The 25,331-nt window shown below is 27.7% G+C and overlaps 1 protein-coding gene across 1 annotated transcript; it reads left to right on the top strand.

Annotated features, from left to right (window-relative positions):
• The first annotated feature begins 3,622 nt into the window (after positions 1 to 3,622).
• Positions 3,623 to 25,104, top strand: LOC114125660 (clarin-3). The gene is made up of 5 exons (XM_027989422.2): positions 3,623 to 3,867; positions 20,656 to 20,902; positions 23,746 to 23,934; positions 23,998 to 24,133; positions 24,885 to 25,104. Exons 2-5 carry the CDS (start codon positions 20,683 to 20,685, stop codon positions 25,015 to 25,017), a joined length of 678 nt encoding a protein of 225 aa, XP_027845223.2. The 5' UTR covers positions 3,623 to 3,867; positions 20,656 to 20,682; the 3' UTR covers positions 25,018 to 25,104.
• The last annotated feature ends 227 nt before the right edge of the window (positions 25,105 to 25,331 follow it).

Here is a 25,331-nt window from a genome sequence, read left to right as displayed (position 1 = left end):
CACTTAGATATTGTTACTAATAATAATAATAAATAAATAAATAAAAAATAGACATGATAATTTTAAATTTCTCTTATTTTTAATATACTTTATTTAAAATGTTTGGGGTCGTTGAAACAAGCTGTTATTTACAACAATAAATTCCCAATCGCGCAATCGTTAACTATCGATGTCATTTATATACTATAATTACTAATAAGTATACTACCGACTACCGTACAATTTTTCTTTGTGTAAACGCTATCAACTGCAAATAAAATAAATAATAAATATAGATTTTATTATTTTTACTTATATTTTTTTAATTTATTTAATTAATGAATAATTATGAACTCAAGAGGCTAGCACTCTCCCCCTCTCGAAACATTCCTGTCTATTGTAGTATTGTTCTATAATAATTCCTTACTAAATGAAGTTCAGGATATTATCCAGAATAACATTTTAACTCGTATAGAATACTAAGTATTGTTATATGCACCACACGCACTTGTATGATTGTGAATCATGATGATACACGTGCTTACTTTCTCCAAAATGATTTTAAAAACGAATGTTTGTTTTCGATTCTTGTGAATTAAGTTTTAGTATAAAATATGCACCTACAATCGTCGAAAATTTCATATTTACTTACCTATTCGATTTTAACGGTTGTCTACAATTTCTTCTTCATCAGTATTCAATATCAATACGACAATACCTAGTACACATAATAGAAAATTCTGCTCTAAGCTCTCTAAAAACGTGATATTATAATTATATTGGTGTATATAGTACTAGTTCATCTAAAAATTGTTGAAGAATCATATTATCCATGCAATTTACTGAAATATATGATAGGTACCTATATACAGATATATATCTAACCTCATATAAATATTAAAAACTAGTAGTTAGACTACACGTATATCTAAACGTCCTAAACAAATACAATTCAAATTTATATAAATTTACTTTTATATTTTATTTGTTTAAAGATATTTATTATTAACTAAAATTAAATCAATGTGGTATTGTTGGTAGGTACCTAAATCGAATAAATCAAAATTTGAAAACACTACATAGTTGTCAGTGTTTGTGTTCACGTATAAGAAGTATCGCTGTTACGTTCGTTTGGCACTAATTCAATAAGAAACCTAATTATGGGCTGTATAAAACACGTGCGTTTTACTTATAATTTACGGTTGCCTAATAAATATTGAATTTCATTTACTAGGTATGACCATTGATTAAGAACTAATTTTAAAATTTATATTTGCGTCAATGAATATTATAGTGAACATAATACTAATTATCGTACGTTATTTAAATCCAGTTGATGAAATCTTATACCCTTAGTGTGGACATAATATTATAGTCATCTATGTATAATTAGTATATACTATATATGTATATATGTATAATAATTAAATCTCAGATTTTGTAGCAAATGCTAATTTTTAAGGGAGTATGATCGATAATTATTATATTTAAATAAGTATTGAATCATTCTGATTTCAACAACGAATAAAGAAAACTTTATTAATTATTTTCCTTTTTTCTATTTGGTATTTTTTTTATATTTTATTTGATTTGCATGAAAATTTAACATATTAATTATTAATATATTATTATTGACAGACATTATAATATTACAAGTGAAAAATATCGACAGGTGATAGAAAATCTAGCAGTATCGATCACGACCATCTAGGTAAATGTAGATGATATATGGTATTAAAATTTTAAAATTATACACGATAACATATATCATTTTGACACTATAAATAAAAACAATACACATAAGTAACATGTATTTCTTATGTACAAGTAAAATTAAAATGTGAAATAGATGAATATTATTATACAAGTGAAGTTATCAAGTTATCTTTGTCTTCGGTACATACGTAATCGTAACTCATAAGATAGGTATTTTGATAAAATTTAAAAAAAATATTGGACTGTATAAAGTTCTATCCAAATTGGACGCTGGAAATGAGTGTAACGTTTAAGTTCCTTTGTATTAATAATTTTTTATAAGTATTAAACAGCTATCGTTCGAATTATTGTATTATGTCAATCAATAGGCATCAACTGGAACAAAATTTACGCCTTCACTCTCTTTTGCCTTTTCATGAGGACTTACTGGATATAGTATCTCAAACTGTAGTAGAACGACAATTATATAACACAGTGATAATTAGCGTTTATTGTTGTATATTGTTTATTATACCTATACACATTTTTTTGTACAGTTAAATGGATAACAAATTATATATACCTGTTCAATGATCGATTACATGATAATTAGTTTAATGTAACAGTCGTAATAAAAAAAAAAAAAAAAAATAGAAACTAATTTAGGCACTTAATTAAAACAAGCGTAAATAGAAATAATTAGATACTCTTTTAAAAAATACAAAACTTCTAGGTTTTAAATTTATACTCCTAATTAACAAAACTTTTTAAATAGAAAACTAAATGTTTGACATAAGGCAAATTGTATGTATCTATAATATCTATATTCTTTTTATTACCTTCATAACTTAACATCTGGAATTTGCACCTAAAATGTTTATAGAAAAACAAAGTCAAATTGTTATGAAAATCAGAAAACGTACTTATAAAATTGTGCTAATTTATAATAGTGTACAATTGTTATTTGCTCAAACAAATCAAAAGTAATATCCAGTTCCAGTTAGCAAGTACCTAACTATAAATGAGTGTTAACCAAGTTCCAACTAAATCATTGGATATAATATAGGTATAAGTGTATTCTAGTGTTCAGACTTCAAAGGCTTTATGTACGCGTATAACATGATTTGATATTTTTTGTATGTATATTATATAAAGACAAAAATTAACATAATTATTAATGAAGTCTCTCTAATAAGCTTAATATACATAAACAAGTCCACTTTTTTCAGAAAATTATATTTTGATTGGTTTGAATATTATTTTTTTTTACACCAACGCATTTTGGTCCAATAACGAGATACATTAATCGTATTCGTACAACTAATTGATGTTTATAGAATAATTATACGTTGCATAATGGACTTGTCTTTTTCACGATTCACAATGTTAAGCTCGAAAAACAGATAAGTCAGGACTTATCTGGTTATTTAAACTAACGGTAAAATGTGAAAATGTTTCCTAACAATAAGGTATTAAGATTTACTTATAGATTTTATACTGTACAATGATTAGGTATGTTGTAATAACAGTAAGTAGTAATTGATTAAATTAAAATACTAAGATGTCGAAAAATATCATTGAAAAATAATATTTTGAATTTTTCTATATTTTTTTGAAATAGGATTGTAAGTTGTAACATCGATGCATCGATTATAATGCATCGTTATCGTTTTTATATAATACATAACCACGTAGGTAATCAATATAGGTAAGATTTTCTTTATATTTTTAGGAGGATACGACATTTGCTGTCTGTACCAACTGATGTGGAAAAAAAGAAGAAAAATTGACCATGCACCAAAACCTTCACCCACCAGTTCTATAGTACTAAAGGTTGTATACAGCATGTAATTTTCGGAGTAGGCACCTCTTTAGTGTTACCTACAGCATGAATAATGTGAGTGGGGAGATACGACCGGCACGGAACGAGCGGAACTCGGCTACGGACCCACCGTCAGTTTATGTTGAACCCGTCGTGATTCGTCCTCGTTTATTCAATTCGCACCGCTGGTTCGTGTTAACAATGCATATTATTTATTGAAAATAGACTATACCGCGAATCTTAAATATTCAAAATAGTTGTTTTCCTCATCAGTGTATTCCTGTTCGTGTGAAGTGACTAGCAACGGTAATTGACAGGACAGACAGTTTGTCACTTCGTTAGAATAATTATTCCTGCGGAATTCTTATCATGTAAGTATACCTATACTAGTATATATATTTTTAAACATAAACAACGATATTTCATTGTTTTATCATTACATTTTTGGTAAATCTAAACTCATCTAAATGTTCATACCTAATATATTAATATATACTTATTTCTAGTAGATCTGTAGAAGTTATAATTTGTTTTTGTTTTACCTACATTAAAACTGATAATACCAATATTATATTAAAATATTGAACTTTTGCAATTTGCTTATGTTTAATTATGTAAATTGATCTAGTCATAGCAATTTACAACTAAAAAATTATAATATTTATTTACATATTGTACATACCTACTAATATATTATATTTGTTGTGTTTAGTAATAACTAATTACTAATAATATAGCAGTAGATTAAGTATATAAAAATTTATAATTTGAGATGGGATGCCTTAAGGTGTATGAATAATGAATATTTTAATATAAGAAGGTGTTAATTGATGATTATTAAATTATAATAGATTGTTCCACGACGTTTAAAAATGATTTCATTATTTTTAATTGGTTAATTTTTGACTGGTATAAAATGACAACAATTCTTGTTTGTACATTTTATACAAAATAAACGTATAGGTATAAATTGTACCTAATATTAAATGATAATTGTTAATAAAAAGAAAAAAATTAAAACTATAGTTTAATATATCTATCTAAAAAAATAAATTTCTTAATGATTTTAAGTAAAATCTGATTAACAACTTAAACATTAAAATAATATTTTAAATACAGTTAAGTAAATTAACTATTATTATGATCTATGACTGGTGTCATATAATTATCGGTTTTTTAAATTGTAATAGGTAACTAAATTTTAAATAACTTATCATAGTACTACCCTTATTTTATAAGGTGCTAGGTCAATAACATTACTAATAATTGCGGCCTATCGATAATCAAAATTTTTAAAACTGGTTTTTTTGTCGATATTATTACTTTTATATAATATGTAAATGTATCATTAAAGTGTAATGAATAATAATATTTAATAACGGGACTAATAGTTTTATTTTGCATATTGTAATGGTATTGTAAATGTATTTAAAATGATGTATCTATATCATATTTTGATGATAACAACTTTGATGTTTTGAACTTTTGAAGTTTGAATAGGTATACATTATTATTATTTTTTATTTTTATAAAAGATAATGTATGCATCTATTTAGAAGTGGACAAGTTTAAGTTTTAAATTTTCTTTTTTTCGTGAAACATCACGTCGTAATACTAAATATCCATATAAGTATTCATATAGAAACGTGTATCATAGCGTTTCAGTTCGGGCACTCGAGCTACCACGCATTCATAGGTGTGTGTACATTAAAATACATTTACATTTTATCAATAATCATTCTGTACCGCTGTATAATAAGACGTAGTAAGTTAAAGAAGAGTTCTACTATAAAATTATTCTACACAATCCGTGAAAAAATCCTATACACATGATATATTATAAATACCAGTGAATTAATAATTGATTACTAACGGATAATTCGTTTATCACAATAACAATTTCTATGCAAATTTTCGAAATTTTTCAATACAAATAGTGTGCGTGAATCACGTCCTATATATGTATATATACGATGTTCTCCGTAATTCACGCGCGTTTTTTGTTTGTTTTTTTTTTTTGCTTACATATAGGTATGTATCTAATGATATTACTCGCGTATAGGTATATATAATAATATGATATCCACAGAATAATGAACCTTATCGATCGAATCCGTATATAATATCGTTACAAGGTCCTGCATACTGTTGCAGTCGCGTACCACAAACCCAGTTTTATCCGTCGTAATTATTGTTGTTATTTACCGGCTCGCATTATCAAACTCGTCGTGTACCTGCTGCAGCCTACCCGTCGTACATAAAGTATAAAATGACTTTTTATCGAGTTTTCTATCGTTGTTTCGTTGCTGCTGTACAATGCTATTTAGACCGCGTGTGTGTGCCTATACGCACGACGTTGACACAAAAACTGACGGTGGCTTTGACTTTTTCGTGTGTCGTGTGCGGATGACGCCATCGTGTATAGACCATATAGAGTATAGACGCTGTATAGTACCTATAAACATAATATAATGTAATATTATACAGAATTGGCGCTTACAATTACGTAATTGCGGATAATCGCGTACAAGAGTCTGTTTATATGAAACAGCACATGGTATCACGCGTTTTAATATTATTTAAATACGTTGCCTCTATTCCGAGCGCCGCATATTTTTTATTTCCATGTGTGTATATATTATTTATAATATTATTATTATGTATTATATTCGTGAGGAATCGAAGATTCCGCTCCTCGACGATTATCCGCAGCATTTCCCACGATATTCGATAAATTCGTGTTTATAATATGTGTACCTATGTGCACATCGTGATCCCGGTTGCTGGGGGGATCATATTCCGTACAGTTTAGTTATGCAATATTGTTCAATCGGAACGTTTCGAGAAAGACGATTCAGAAATGAGGGGAAAACGGCTGAATTGGCACTAAAGCCCATGGTTAATATTATTATTTTATTATATCTGAATTCGCTTTCCAGCTACGACGGGTACGGAGCGAAACGTCACGGAGACAACATCACGTTATTTGAAACGAAAAGCGAATTCCATTGTTTTAGACTGAAGGTCGGTGTTTATAATCCACTGCAATTACAAGCGCCCACGATTCCGCAGTCTATACAACGTTATTATTTATTATGGATACATTTTTATTAGTACAATTATAATTGTTTATTCTTATAAGCAGAATATTATTAGATTTTGATAAATCAAATTTTAAACGAGTATAGTTAATTAGTTATAACTTTTAAGTATCTAAAGCTTATAAGCGAAGTAATGGGCGAGGATTTTGCGGGATATCCTCGTGTAACTGTGCCACACCTAGTCGTTAATTAAAACTTGAAAGACTTATAATTATAAGGTTATCTTGTGAACTACTGATGGTCTAAGATTCAATTTGTATGTACCTATTGAAATAATCCAAAAAATAGTCTGTTGAAATCAAAAATATAGATTATAGTTTTTAAAAATGTGTAACAATAAAAAATAGTAAAAAATATATTTTTCGTTTTAAAACGTTGCTTTGTAACGGCTTAAAATAAATATTTTCAAAAACTTTGATAGATTTTTCTAGAAAGAATGAGTGTCCTTCGATAAAATAATCGATATACCTATTACCTGTAATACTATGCTATACAGGCATCACAGTATATTTTTTTGAAATCGAAAAAAAATCACCAATAATATGTACCTATTCTGGGCTATGCTACCGAAATTATTATGGTATTATATTATTATTATTATTATCGAGCGACGGGCTTGCTGCTGCGATTGCCTAGCGCGCGTTTCTGGGTATATACGAAATAATAACGGTTATTAACGCCAATATTGCTCGACGACATTTTACGGTTACAAAACTACACCAGCCACAACAATAATGTATAGGTAGCTGTTTAGGTATTCTGCCAGTACTACACGGCTGCACTTTCGCCTTCGAATGTAATTATTCAAAGAGATGCGCTGCTGTAGTAATTGTTCGTGTCTGTATAATAATAGTTTGCAGTTTCCGGGGGATGCTATATACTCATAGGTATATATAGTACATAGCCGTCGGTGTGGAATTCTCAGAGTACCGATTTAATAACAGTCATAAATCGTTGTGATTGTCGTTATTGTTGCGTTTAAAATTTAACAGCGTAAACACGTTCGAATTACTCCGTTTATGTACCGGTGAACAGTTAATTATTATACTATAGGTACTGCAGGGTAGGTATATAGTAAGTTGCCTATATATTTATCCGCCCTGAATGAAAAACAATATTAGGTTAATTACAATCTTTTTAACTGTATAGGTACACTGTAATATTGAGAACGACCAATGCGGATGCATACGTATTAAAACAAGAGTCTATATGGATATCTTTGAAAGAAAAAGACTCGAGTATTTAATTATATTTTACGCTACACGTGACGCATATACTATATAATATACCATTAAGTTTTAACGTAGGTAGGCAATTTAGTACTTGGTAGTTACTGGTTACTTTCGAGCCTGACTACGTGGACGACACTGTGACAGGCGACAGTATTGTTGTGTACGCAAGGCTTATGATGAGAACAATAGTATATCAACCTTGACCGCTGTTGTACGTATATATTTGTATAACAACGCCAACAGTTGTGTCTCGAAGGGCCACAGTCGAAGTTGTAGTCTGTGTGTACACTGCAGACAATTATTAAATAATTACCAAACAATATACACGCATTAGTCGATAAATGGTTTGTTGAATAGCGTGTAGGTTAGTTAAGTACCTTACTTGCATTAAAGCTCCACAATACAAAGGGATGATGTCTCGAGAAAAATGTTATCATCGCGAGTACAAAAAATTATGTGGTTTTAGTGCGTTTTACATAATGTATTTGATAATATTATTCGTTATGTGCGTCATTAGCTTTTTAGAACAAATGATAACACCGTTTTTTAGACAACGATACTAGATTGAATTCAATTTTTTTTATATTGTGTAGTAAAAGTGTCCGATATCAGTTTACATTGAAATAACGGAATGATGTGAACATGGACAAACCTACAAACAACCAATACCCGTAAAATAAATTATATGTAAAATTATCTTATTAGGTATAATATTATAATTGTGATGACGTATACGCCACGATTTATTTATTAATATATTATTATACTAGGTATTATTACTACTGACACATTACTCTATAGTCTTCTTTTCCGTTTAATAACTCCTCAACTTCTTCACGTCGTCACAATTTAACGTAGGCACTCGAAAATTAATATTAAAGCAACAATCATCATAATAAATTATTTTGAAGATAGACGCAAAGGTAATTGAAAAATTATCTGAAGGTTACGCGAAAAAACAAATCATGCCGAGTCGTCGTTATAACGATTACGCGTGATGATTTCGTTATTCGCAAGTGATTAAAGTGCATCGAACAAACTCGGACGCGTATAGGATTTGGCACAGCATTCTCTAATCTCTAGGGCAAAGTTAATTAGTGCCCGTTCACATTAAAAAAAAAAAAAAAATCAGGTTACGGTGTATAAAGTGGAGAAAAATGTCAAGACGTATAGTCTGTGATTCGTGATCTGTTCGAAAACTGCAAGGGCCTACATAGATATAGTATTTATACGCGCACATTGTATTGTAATTTTATATGATTATAAATATTTGTACGGATTCTCATCCTGTAGACGATTATTGATTAATCTATATACGTATACATCACGATATAGAATATTATGTCTCCACTGCGTGCAAACTATATCTACAGTTATATATTATAATATACATATTATAGGTATGCATTGCGCATATGCGTGCTTTTGTTTCCGACAGTGAGTTTTAAATAATATATTTTACTGGGAGTATTTAAAATCGGTACACTGGTCCCGGCTACAAAAAAATAGTGGTCTCTTAAGCATATAGTAATAATAATATATCGTAGCTGTAAAACAGGTTATATTATATATATTATATAGGTACACTGTTACAGTCTGCAGTGAAAAATATTTCGACTCATTTTATAAGTATCCGCGTGTTTAATGATATATAGGTATAGGAAGTATAGGAACACCTATATATAAAATTAAAAAACACAACAGCTGCACTAGTGTCTCGTTCTGCAGCGTCAGGGTTGGTCGGAGTGGACAACATTTTTGTAAAGTGCATGTGTGGCTGTTGCGGTGTTAACTGTAAATATACGCTGTGCGTCGTTTGTATATACAACGTTATTATAATATTGTTATAAATGCGTAACATTTTATATTGTGTTGCACCATGCCCTTTTTTCGACGTGCACCTGGCACCTGTGATCCCTGTTTTTAATCCGAAACGTATATAATTATAATGATATTAGGTATACATAGTAACTACTATAATATAGTAATACATAAATATATATATATGATATATCCACATTGACGTTTAACAGACAACGGAAAACGGAACTCGATTTGTTCTCAGACCATGCGTGTAGCGTGTAAAAATACATTTTCATGTGCACAGTCGTGTTTTCGACGGGGTTATAATATAATCATTGTAAACATAATATAGAACCTAACCTATACATGTCATATAGTCCTATGACGTAATAATAGTTGCCTTTTCCCGAACGACAGCGTATATATTATAAATGTATAGTATACTTTTTTTTTGTACAGACACCCGATGGCTATAGAGATCACTAAACCATATCCGATATCGTAACTATATACATATATATATATATACACCTACAGTACAGATCTCTATATATAATATTGATATGTGTTCGGTATTCGATCAATACTGTATAATGATGCTCAGATGATCACAGCCATCGTCATGTTCTTCATAATATTATGATATTCGTATAAGGCTACTAGGTATTGTGTAACAGTGTATAAATATGAAATATCATTTATTTTATTATTACTATACACATGGATACCCATAATCGTAGCGCATGACGTTCCCGTTTTACTTCACGAGTACATGAATACGTTTTTAAGGTAGATACATAGTCGGATTATAGATTTTTAGTCGTGTCGGATATATAGTCTCCATCAAGCACATATAGTGTAGGCTAATACAAAATGTAGTTTGTTCAAATCGATGTGCATTGATGCGTTTGATTTTACTATATGTATATATAGAGAGAGAGTCTGTAGAGAGACAAAGAGATTATAGGTATATATACTATCATAGCAAATTTAACTTGATCATCTGCAGTATTCGTTGGTTTGCGTTTAAAAAAATGAAATTATCCCAAAAATATACTACTCAATATAATATTATGTGTATACAACATTCTTTTCTTCGTTTTTCGTATATATGTTAAAAAATTTGCTATTATATACACGCTACTAAGTATTGTATAGTGAATACACATTCCAGATGATCATCCGTCCGAGATTTGATATATTTAGTAGTCCATACGTATCATATACATATTATATTACGCGATTCAGCTTTTGGCTTTAACAGTTCAACGTTGTTTATTTCGAGAATGACGTATACATAAGTACTTACATTTATTAAGATGATAGTTCACCAATTGATTAACTATACATAGGTATTATTGTAATAATATAAAACTTCGATCGTTACAAATATAGACGTATATTTTTAAGAAGCTGAGAGATTTATGTATACATACAATATACATATCTATATGTATTTTGAACTATAAAACAACAAATTCAATAAGTATTCACACCAACTCGTCTATATTAAATGATATATTATGTAATATGAACACCTATGCAATGAACTGTAAAATAAAATGAATATTATAAATAAACTTTATATTAACTTTAATGTGCTATACTATATGTTAATTGTAATTTGTAAGTATTAATGATATTTGTGATAGGTATTTCAGACAATAGATTTATTCAAGCATTTAAAGATAACTATATTGTAATAATGGTATGTGCACATATATACTAGAAAAATAACGGGTTTGACTATATGATGGGAATTAAATTATACTCTTGTATTGTATTATTAAAACCTATAAATATGATACTGAAGTAGTTATATTGAATTTTCATATATATAATATATATATATGTATATAGTAGGCCTATATAATTAAAAACTTGAGCAATTTTAATTATGATATATACCTGTTTTACGTAGATATATCTTAGATTTTATTCTTGCTAGAATCGTCAATTAAAAATACTTATGATATACTTTTATACATACCTATACCTATATTATATATTATAATTTATACTGTTGAATGTAAGTAACTATTTTATTGATATTAAATTGATTTTATTATAATTTACAAAATAAAGTCCACTATTGATAATTTATGATAAAATGGGCATTATTCACTGATTAAAATTTTTTATAAGTTTATATAATTAAAGCATATTTTTCAATATTGTCTATACGACCAAATATATACCTACACCTATATATTATTTAATTATTTATACATAAATATATTATGTATGCTTACGAACTACTTAACTGATTTAAATGTTTAATTAATTTTGAATGTTAAATGATTAAAATAATTTTACGTATTATAAAATATAGTATTATTAAATTTAAAATAAACAAATCTCATTTATTAGGTTTGAGGATAGTATAGATATATATTGTATAAGATGTCTTAATTCTTAAAATGTGTATTGTGTAGCTACAGTAGCTCATAATATAATAATAGTAATTTATTTTTATTTTCATAAAATATACTCTGTGGATTCTGACTATAAATATATATATATATATATATACACATGCGTAGGCACACTACACAGTAGCATATATAATTAGTATTATATAAATTATAAGCATTTATATTAGAATTTTGTAACACGACATTAAATGTTTAAAATTCATAAATAATACAGTAAAGAGTAAATATTGTTCATAAAGTACCTACTTACAAAATGCAGTAGTAGTATACCTACTTAAAAGTTAAAGTTTATTCAATAACGTAATTTAAATAATTTTCACGGAATCTTAGGGTGTAGATCTGCATCCTACGATAATAATAAAACCGTTTTATTCAATGATTATTTTTAAATCTACAATTTATTCTAAAAAATATATGATTTATATTAAATAAATATTAAACACAGGCATATATTCAATAATATCTCTTGTAAATTGTATAATATATATATTATTCTAATAGCCGATAGGTGTGCGAGTATGTATCTAATTTACATTTTATAACTGTAAATATTTGAATATAAGAAAATAATAATTATGATATACATATTATATAGACACTAAAGCATTGATTATAAATTTAAATTCAATAGTATTATGGGTACATTCAAACTACTATAAAACATGGTATTATATCTACCCATACAAAATAATTTACATAATATATTAGTGGTAGTGGGTAAATACACAATCGAGGTCTAAAACCTTTGAGTTACAAGTTATAACAAATAAGTAATCGGTAACTATAATATAGTAATTACTAATTATCAATAAGTCAAATTTTAACAAAAGATTAATTATCGTTAATTTTTATACATTTGTTTTTATATTATATTCATTATTTATATTTATACATTAATAGTAATAATAAATAAATATTTTAATATTATTTTCCTTATATTATAGTTTTAGATAATATATATATTATATATATACTTAGCTGAAGATCTGTATGACTGTATCTATACTATCTAATATACCTCCATGTCCACTTCTATGAAACCTCGGAAAAAATGGTTACCGGAAAATCATTTTACTTAAAATTAAATCATATTGAGAGGTATTATACTAAACAAATAAAGAAAAATACATTTTCTTTCACAAAATAAATAGACAAAAGTATACCAACCTACCTTTAAGACGTAAATATTACGACCCATTATATACATTAAAAATTATTATTATCCAACTGGTTTGCGCGCGGTAATAACGTTGAATAGAGACTTAAACGCCCGTGATTTTTTCTTTATAATATATATATATATTACCTATGTATTTACATTTAGGTACCTACTCGCCGCAATAAATACATCACGCGTTGGTCGTCGACTCCCAAGCTGTATCCGACCTACTTATAATGCATTTATTTGTATAAATCTACGGTTTTATGCAATGTGTACCAAAATCGTTTTGTATGTCGTGTTTTTTGTCTTATACGTTTTTTTCCTCCGTAAGGTCTTATCGAATCATCTCTTCGATCTTGCCGTAAGCCAGTTTAATCGGCCAAACCTATGGTCCGGAGAGCGGTCCAATGACCCTGCTCACGTGTACATCAAATTTAATATGCAAGACGTGGACTCGTGCACCATTTAGTATTATATATATTTTATACAAAATTATAATACACGATAAGACGGCGGCGACCAATATATAGTTCATACGTGCACCAGTACATGTATACACAAACATAAAATTCAAAATTCTGTAATGATTATTAAAATAAGCATAATAATAGTAATATTATCTATATACAAATAGATTATTTACGTAGGTAGATTTACCTATTCTTAAATTTAATTTTGTCACATATAATTTTAATATTAACACGCATATGAGTAACCTTAACCCAATTTGATCCGAATAATTAGTATTTGTATGCATAGGGAAAGTGAAAATTCAGCGTACCTGTACCGATATTATATTTTATATTAAAAGTAATTTGATATTTTGGTCGCAATCATTATTGTATCGTGGTATTATTGGTAAAATGGTTCTGATATTGCACACGTGAAAGCCAATAATAATAATATGTATAATGTATACATAACCGTGCAGTATACTGTGTACTTTCATATAATAATCATACACTACAGTAAATCATTAGAGCATGTCAATAATTCTCCTCGATCTCCAGCACGCGCTTCTATTTATTCTTATAAATTAGGACTATATAGAAGTTCTGTGAAATAATTTAACAAAAAAAATAAAAAATAAAAAATAAAAAATATTTGAATAGATTTTGATAAAAATCTATAGTTTTTATAAAAATATTTCTTTAACTACATATTTTGAATGAATATATACCGACATGTACCTATTTTGTTATTCATTACAATATTCTCAAGATATATAATGTAATTATTAAGCCGGCAGCGATATTGGAACTATACGACAATATGATGACGAAGTACGTGTTGTATATTATGACATCCGGATCAAATCGATAAAAATAATAATCATATTAAATATATATGTAATATGTATATTGTATTTATATTATTATTTAGATAGATGTATCTACGGTAAAATATGATTTTTTTTTAAAAAATCCAAACATTGTATTCCGTTTAAAATTTCAAATAACCGCGAATAATAAATATAATATATAGGTACAATCCGTACAACATAATATAACAGTATAAATATATATACCTGCTACTTTTATATATCTTTATTCTCGATATCACTTTTTAAAAATTTGAATATATTTTTTCTTATTCAAAAATGGTTAGCAATAATAATACGAACGAATAATTTAAGCATATAGTTAACGAATTTCCTTCATATAAATATACTGTCTTATTGTTGTACTATATTATATAGCCTTCTAGGTATAAATAATATATATTCAATCTTATAGGTTCTTTGTAAATATGTTAAAATATAACATTGAGGACATTTCCGTCTTCGCTATGGTCAGGTCACTGTGTTAATTACTTTTCGGACCATGGCTAATTTTCTAGTACTTATCATCGTGTAGGTACATCCGGCGCAGTTCAATTCGCGATTAACAACAAAACACGAACACGAGTTAAATTATTTGGTTATAAAATCATTGAAAATATATAATATAGAATATTGTGTCGCAAGTAGTAATATTATTCACGTACTCACAATAAATTTTTATTTTATATTTGATGAAAAATAAAAGTACTATTTTCACTTCTTCTACCTACCAACTTAATTAGTGAAGTATTATATTAATTAATATTATTACTTAATATACTGATAATAAATACTTATAATGTCATTTATAGTTAACACATTCCTAAATTTGATTTTGGTGTAAGACGTAAGTAGGTACCTATAGTAAAATATAATATGTTTACTATACATGATACCTAAGTGTATAATTAGCATACAATATTATGTAAGAATAATCATGAAAATAAAATTTGAAAGATTTATTAAAAATATATTTTAAAATATTATTAATGTTTATTAAATAAATAATAAAGAAACAAGCAATCTCAGTGGCAATTGATGAATCTATAAGACAAATGAACACCTAGATGCGTATTTATTATTACAATAATCTGAATTAAACTAAAACAATACTATATTATATTTTATCAAAATGATTCTACTTTATTTTCTATAATGTCTTTATCTGTAAATGCTTATTTCATATTTATTATAACTTTTATTAAATAAACTGAAAATGTATAAATTAAGATAATCATAATTTAATAATATGGAGAAAGAATAGTATGATGTAGGTATATGCTGTAGCGTGCAGTTAACTTGAAATTGAATTGTAGAATATCCATTTATATGAACTAAAAAAGGTGCTGGTATAAAATATTAATAAGTAAAGTAGCTTTTTATCAAACAAACGAAAGTGTTTGACGTGCCACTTTTTATAGTCTAATTTTTTTTAACGTTATTCCTATTAAACTCGTACCCTATTAGTTATTATTTATGTGCATATATCAGCACTGAGCCGAGTTTTTGTCGGTTAAAAATTACGGTTTACCTACGCACATGGTTTGTAATACTACACGCCGGTATATATACGTTTGAATATTTTTACAGAAAGGTTTCAGAAACCTCATAGTTCATACACAAATACGTAAAATGAAATATTGTACTTTTTAGTTATTAGGTTACTTTATCAAAGTCATCATTTTAAAACCTGCACAACGATGCATGTAGATGCATTGCACGTCTATCATGATGTAATGTATGAAATATGAGAAATCTTTACATAGATATATACAATGCTTAGATGAAAATGTCTTGGACATGTTTGAAGCGTGATTTATTTATTTTGTCAATTGGACTATACTTAGTATACATTTAAAATGTAAATATTAAATTTTGTTTTGAATCCAGCATCTTAAAAGAGAATTTTCTATAAGCGGATAAGCGGACTAGCGGATAAGTATCCGCTTTCCTGTAAAATGTATTAAACTTTATTGTGTATAAGACACAATATAATACGATGTATATATTTTTATATTACCAACTAATAGAAACAAATTATACAGCTGAATAAATTTTATGAATATTAAATTAAATTAAAATGCATACCTATAAAATAAGACGAATATATAGGTACCTATATACATATAACAGGTTAACAGTATACGACCGAATTGACTTATTGGTATAGATGTATAATTATGCACATTGAGTACCTAAACTAAAGTTAGGTATATAAAAGTTATAACATGTCAAATACATATATATTTATTATATTGGTGGACAATGAACTGTAATATTTATTTATACTGTTAAACTGACTAAGTGCGACAATTATAAAGAAATAATTAAATAAACTAAATATGTAATTATTTTAATACATTTGTTCAACAGCAAATAAATTATTAGATTTTTTTTCGAAAATATTAAAATTAATATATCAAACAAATACTTTTTAAAATGCACATTTATAAGAACATAACTCGGCCATAAATATGATTTGATTTATTTATTTAAAATAACTACTGCTTCGTCATCATCGTTTTTATATTAAAAGTCTAGCTGTATATAAACGCGAGGTTAGGTTAGCATGGTGTTTACTCTGATTTAGATATAATTACATCATTCCTTTGTGAATATAAAATATAACATTTTCCCAAAGCATTTTTAAATATAAATAATGTAAATTTTGTAAGTACATATTAATATACAATATACCGTGTGTAACAGGTTTGATCGAATAAAAACCGTTGTAATAAATCATAATACACCATATACAATGTACTGTCGAGAAAAAATATGAACGTTTTCTCATCGTGCAAACGTGTAGGTATATAATTTATAAATAAATAGGAATACAAACGGAGTGGACAAGGTCAATGGCTATATGCTATACATTAGGTGTCAAGACCATACCTGCATCCATTAGTCAAGTACTACTTAATAACTGGACCGTCTAAAGTTGGCGCAGCACGCGAACGTAATTTCTTCTTCGGATCTTATAATTTTGTGCAATTAGTACAGGAGCGTCCCCGCGTAGAGAAACCTAAAGAGGAGATAGGTTAATAAGTATAGATTATCCAATAGTGGGATCTAATTTTCTCAAATAGTTCGTAATGTTTTAATTACGAGCTATTATATATTAACATTCAACATCGATACATTTTATTTTAAGGTTAATTACAGCAATAGTATTGAGAAAATAACTATATAGGAGGTATAGTCTGAATACCAGATTACATTTCTACATTCTTGGCATTTTGCGCGTTACATTTTCTCAGTTCTCAGCTAGATCTTACAAAGAGAACGATTAAATTCGAGGGTTCTACCCTAACAGTTTATAAGTTTATAAAGTATTCCAATAATGTTTTCACACTTTTTAAAAAAAATAATGTGGCTGAGAAAGTAGAAACATTTGATCATTTCACATTATTATATTATAGTAACCACGAAACTATTGATTAGTCCTAATAAGTGTCGTGACAGAAAATAATTTACCGCGAGTAAAGAAATGGAAAATCAATTAAAAACATCGAATTACAATAATAGGTGCGGTACACATTAATAGGTAGGTACTTACATCAATTTTTCTACCCATTTATTATACTGCATAAAATACTGAAACAATCTTATTTCGTACCAGCTACAAATGATAATAAATCTTCGAGAATGAGGAAAACATACTTGAAAAATATGTGAGATATGTAGCAATAAATTCGTTTTCATGCCTTTTAAAACATAAATATATTGTAGATTATATTTATATATAGGAAGTCAAATGATTAATGAACACAACTACATTTTTCTCCGGTAAAATAAAATAAATTAGTATTTATACTGACATTTTTATAAATATTTAAATTTATTTTTTTTAATAACGTACGTATATAATTTTTAAGCATTTTAACTTTATTTTCTCAACGTTTCGAATAAACTGTTTAACTGTTTAAATATTTAATACATACAAGTATACAACCAATTTAAAAATAACACCACTACCGTTTACCATAATATAATAATTAATATTATATGAACTAATTAATCGATGTGAAATAAGATGATAGTTTTATTTTAATTATAACTATAAAATTGTTAAAAAAAATGTATGTATACTACTTGTTTTATAACTATATTTATCAACAATATTTATTATATTAAATATACTTACAACATTTTTAGGTAGGTACCTAGTAAAGATTGTGTATAGCGTAACTAAACTTTGGGGGTGGTTTCCGATAGAAAAATGAATCTCCTTGGCGCTTTATAGAGGTTAAAAGTTAACATTTTCCAACAGTTTTTAAAAAAATCGAAAAAAACATTAAAAAATGTGATGAAAAAACGGGAATTTTTACTCAAAACCAGTTTTCAACCAACTTGATTTTTTTAAATGGTTGTAACTCAAAAACTAATCACTGTAAATACTTGCAATTTTCACCTAATGTTTATTTTAGTGTTATCTATATACAGTTAAATTTTCAAAATATTTTGACTTTTTGAGCTATTTATAGACAACTGAAATTTTCGATTTTTCTGAAATTTTTTTTTTTTGATGTTTCGATAAAAAATTTTGACTGCTCAAAAAACCGAAAATTGAATACACGATTTTCTATAAGTTTGGTTAACAATAATTATAAAAGAACTTAAATGTTAGTGTATTCAGGCCATTAAAACATAAACCACCTTTTTCACCAACCAGCACGCTGGAAATTATATCCTAGGTTGACAAATCATCTCCGTTCAGAATCGTTACTTTCGTATACAATGATACTCATCATTGGATTCAAATTTAATACATCCATTATATAGTGACCTAGAGTGTTACTCACTTGACCACTTTTTTTGAATTTATCTTAGATCTATAAAAATATGTTTGTTACACTTTTTATTAGAAAGAACATTGTATACCAATAACTGTATAGCTAACCTATAGCTTGAATAACTACTGTGAATATCTCACATATTTAAAAGTTTAAACTTATCTATCAAGTAATATAAGTGAATTTGAACGTCTATAACTTATAATATTGTTTCATGAGCATAAAAATATGACCAAATTTATTTATTTTGACGGATGACTTAAAATATGTCCTTTTTTCGTTTAATTTGTCGTACGGTACCTACAGTGAAAGTCACTAAAGAGCGAAATCGTTTTCCACGCTGCACCGAACGTTTAATTGGTTTCTGCGACTTCCTTAGTCCTCATATAGTAATATATGTATGGCCGATTTCCACCACGGGATGTCAGATTTTTTTACCGAGCGTTCGTAAATTGTATAGATTATACTTGACGTAGGTACCTATTTAAATATCTGCGAACGTCATTAAAATATATTTTGATTTTTTGCTATTTCTCAGCCTCTTTTATGCATCACCGAAAACGTTTTTAACGAACGAGTACTGTAAACGGCATATATAGCGTATATTGTACAGCACGTGCCGAAAAATAACACGGAATGAGATGCACTCTATGTTATAATTATATAGAACGTACTTCGTATGTTGTATATCGATTATATTGTGATTTGTGTAGAGGAAATTAAAATGACAAAGCGTCTTAACGTTAAACTTCAAAAAATACGATAATTTTTTCTGTGATGACAAACTCTAATACATAGGTACTACCTATTAGGTAGGTACCAATGTACCATATAGTAGGTATATACATCATGAAATTAACTGGTTATATATTCATTATAACTATTTTCGTGTAACCACAGGATAAAAAACCGTAGGTAGCTATTATATTTATTCACTAACAAATTAAACGTGTAATTTAATTTGTGAATAGGTTATTATTATTATTTTTATCTTTTTATTTTATATGTTATATGTACCTAGGTATCTACTTATATTCTATAGTTCATATTATTGTACCTACCTATTACGTCGATAAATTAAACCTGAAAACGCGTTACGTAAATATAATTGGTATAAACTATAAAGTGTGTACACCACAAGATATAAAAAAATGATACATATCTATAAATTACATAGGTATTATAACTTACGTCGTATAAGTACGTCGTTTTCGATCGTAGTGGAAATCGAACTTGTAATATTTTATTATAACTATTATATCAAATACGATTTACTAAAATGTATTGTGTGTGTTCAATTTATTCACAGGTGAACGGTTTGGCATCGCTGGGAACGATGAACTTGAACAAGCGCCGGTTGATATTCTGCACATTTATTTACTCATGCGCCGCCATCGGTCTCATTGGCGCTGGCCTGGGCTCTAAACGATGGGTCGTGGCATCGGCTCGGCGCACTTCCAACACCACAGAATCTGTGGGCCAAGTCAATTTAGGGCTGTTCTACGGTGATAAGTACTTAAACATCGGTTATGGACTGCGCACGTACAGTGTTGATGGTAAGCAGTATATCCCACGTATCGTAATAACAATATTGTCAGTAAATTATTTTTCGAAAATACAATTCAAATTATAAAATGTATAATAGAGTCAACAATATAAAAATATCTTATATACGATATTACCTATATAATATATATATGTTATATAGCCTAAAAAATAAAATATATTGGTTAATATAGTCATAATAATTTCGTAAAATAATTTTGTATTGTTGACTCGATTATATTTCATAATTTGTATTGTATTTTTGAAAAATAATTTACTCAGTGATTATAGACTGTTCGCAGTAATCTGTTGGATAACTTAAATATATTATACATAAAACGTTATTAATTATTATGTATTAGTTATTCATTTCTAAATAGGACCTAAGCCATATTTATTAATTTATGTTTTACTATTTATATTTTTTAAGGGTACCTATTTTTCAACAATTTTCTTCTTTAATAAGATAAATATTTTTCGGTTGCAGCACATTATACATGGGATCGTACTTTCTTCTTATTGAATTTGATTGGCAAAATATATTTTGTTTTTAAATATAAATCGAAAATGATTTATTGTTGACTTGAAAATTTTTACTAAATATTCATAATAGAATTTTTTCTAGATACATGATATAAATTTCAAAATATTTTAACTTTATGTGACGAAGTTTTATTTACTGGAAACTAAAAAAAAAAAAGATCAACAAAATTTGTTTTCCTTATTATTTTGAAAAGTTTTAAGAATTTTGACCCATTTGGTTTTAATTTGCAAATTTAATTTATTCAAATTAATACCTACTTTGTATTAGCCATTTGGGGCCTTATTAAAAACCCTGAGTAGTCCTCAAGTAATAATCAGGTATTTGTATAGGTATAGACTATACGTGTACTTGCGTGTACTGAATAGTAGTAGGTATATAATAATAATATAATATCCACTATTTATATTGTATATAAGTAAGTACTTTAACTACTATATTATATTATATTGTGAGCAACAGAAAAAATTTCGAACTATATGTATAGTCTAGACAGCGGTCCTCACTAGGATTTTAAAAAGGGCTAAACGTAATTTTTGAAAATTATTTACGGACCACATACATTATTAATGATAGTAATTAAAAATATAAACATTATATATATTATATATATTGTTAGAAAAGGGTATTGTAGTGCTGTTAATAGCGCAGACCACACTAAATCTGTTAAAGGGCCGCGTAGTGGGGACCGCTGGTCTAAGGTCTAGTTTTATATGTACTAACTTGAATCATGTTCTTATAATAGTGACTAATAATCTGTAGACAGATAATATATAGACAGTTATATGCGTACTTTTGTGTACTCATACATACTTCAGCACTTGTTTTACCTATGTGTAAAAAAGTAAATTTCATTGTGAGGGCTTTAAAATAGCCGAATGAAAGTAGAACAGTTAAAACATAGTTCTCTTACACAGCCTTTCGCGTAGCCCACACAACACACGAATTCGAGATCCATAATTAGGCATGCAGCCATGCAGGTGCTTCACGAATGAATGAAGTCTGTAGGATTTGTAGATACGTTTCACTCTAAACGCTCACGCAGTCGTTCCACAATGAATTCCGTGCAAATGTCCTGACACCTAGTGGATACATGATTACATGGGTTGAGAGAGTTTATATGCTACCAAATCATTGTGTATATCTGTGTATAATATACATGCTAGTAGGTATTATATACTTATCCATTAGACAACAATAAATAACTAGTCGTCTCACGAAAGTCGGCAAGTCAATTAGGAACTATAGAGAATGCGTTTGAACGATTCTATGCATAAAAGTTAAAAAAAAAAAAAAACTGTACGCGTTTTAATGCTTTTAGTATTATTTTACGTCTATATGATAATGCACGATTTATGAATGTGCGTGATATGTAGGAATACACAATATATAGGTATGACCATCACGATATTACACGGTATATTTAAATTCATGTACTAAATTGTATAGTAATGAATTAATAATTATACAGCAGTTATTAAATTACTTTTGGGTATTTGAATAGATTCCAAATATATGTGTAAGTGATGGTAGTATGGTACCTACCATTGGGATTATAGTTATCTATAATACATTGGAACCTACTTTTGAGAGTAATTTAAACATATCTATATAATATGGTAGCTACCTAATCGTAGTACCTACCTACTTCAGTTATATGTTGAATTATAGCTTTGACTAAATATCACTGATGGTAAAAGTAAAAAAAAGATACAAATACCTACGAAAAATATGAAAATTCAGTGGTGTCTCTACTAGCTCATAGTATAATTTTATAATAATAAGTAATTATTAATTATTATATACAGGCAATGCAATGTATATTTTAGGCCATTTGTTTTTGGCAAAAATTAATTCAATATATTACATAATTTCTATAAAAATACATTAGTAGGTACATAACTATATAGAAAAAACAATACTAATAGCAATAGTGCAATACAAATATATAGGTAATATAGGTATATAGATAATAAAATATCCTTAAAAAAGACTACAGACCATCTCCTCTCAAAATCAAATCGTTTTTCATAACATACAATAAATAATTTTGTATCATTGAATTTAAATTTAACACTCATCTATTAGCAATTACAGTGATCTAGTACCTACTCGATGGAAGGTAAATTTGAGCACTCGATTCTACTATTATACAGTAAACGACTTCCTTATTTTTTCAAGATTATTATTGTTTAAAATCGCAAATACAAAGTAATAGAAACTAACACCAGATGTACCTATACAAAAACACGTGTTAAATGAAATATTTTTATTATTTCGTATTTATCTAACTATAAATTATTTATTTTCAAGTGATCGAAATGATGAAAATGGATCCGGATATTATGATGTACAGCCTATGGGCATTGACTGTTATTGGAGTATTAGCCGGCCTCATAATGGCCGTGGCTGCAGCAGTATTTGCAGTCATAAATTCTGCCATCACTCCTATATCTGCGCTAGCTGGTATACCTGGCCTTTACTTTTGGAACATCAGTGCAAGTAAATAACCTTCACTCTATTGTTAATGTTTTTTTTTTTAACATATTTTGTATCTTTTTTCAGTGTTTTTCCAACTGTTGGCCGGTAGTTTTTGGGTGGGTCAATATTTTCAGAGACTGCAGTACAATGTGATGAATAAAGATGATCGACGTAATAAATGGACGTCAGAAGGAAACGCTTCACTAGGATTCTCATTCTGGTTTGTTTCATAGTTTTTCATTTTTTCTTTACACAGAGTTCTATGTATCAATTTTCTCAAGAATTAGGTTGGACGGTAATGTAAGCTTGAATATTTAAAGATATGTTAGAAGAGCTTAAAATGGACATTAGGTAGTTATAGGTGGTTAGACATAAGATCACCACTAACCACATAAGGCAGTAGTATAGAGAAATTAGGGACATCACAGTTATGGCCGCAGTGGGATAATTGTGGCCAGCGGGTAAAGCATATAGAGGAATCGTTTAACAAAACTTTAAAGAAATGAAAATTGACGGCTAGAAAGTTAGGTCCAATTCGATTAAATTATCATAAAAAATATCATGATACCTGTTCAACAAATAATTTAAATGTGTAGAATAATTTTTATAAAAGATACTTGAAGTCATTTTGGGAAGTGTATCATCAATAAAATAGTTTACAAAATCGTAATAATTAACTTAATGGTATAATAAAAAATCATCAGAAAAAAATTACCAATTAACTTAGTATGGCACACGCCACCACACCAGTAAGCCATTTACACTTACATTTAACTTGTACTATTCTTTATTAGTAAAGCCACCGGATGTTTTTCATTTATGCTAACGTTGTAAAAAATAACTGTCCAAACATTTTAAACTGAATAATTGGGGATATAGTAGTTAATATTTGGAAATTAAAATTAATGCTTAACATAAACTAAAAACCAAATTTTGGTTAAAAATTCTAAAATAATACTTTGATTATTTAGGTTTATAATTCTTGCATCCATTTTACACATGCTGAATATTTTCATTGTGTTTTGGGCAACCAGTAATCGCTCAAGAAAGTCACCATCGCCAATTATTGAAGAAAAAACTAACGGAGCAATCATGCTGTATTAACATTTAACACTGTATAATTGCCATCAATGTCAATAATAATTTATAAATGTATTTAAATGTAAATAAATCATCTTTTTTATACTATGATATATTTTTATAAGTTAATTTTATTAAAGTTCTACTTAAGGTATGTCTACAGTTTATAATGAATAAATTATGATTACAAATATTCAAGACGGATTCAACAAAAACATTGTAATTGATGAAATGTCTGTTAATCAGTAATTCTTAACAAAATTAAATTTTGTTAATTTTATACAAGCTACAAAAAGTAGTTTGAAATAAATTAATTCTATCTTTTGTTCATTTTAATA

This window comes from Aphis gossypii, chromosome 1 (genome assembly GCF_020184175.1).
Source record: "Aphis gossypii isolate Hap1 chromosome 1, ASM2018417v2, whole genome shotgun sequence".
NCBI classification, from domain to species: Eukaryota; Metazoa; Arthropoda; class Insecta; order Hemiptera; family Aphididae; genus Aphis; species Aphis gossypii.
This window is presented reverse-complemented; position numbering and strand designations above follow the sequence as displayed.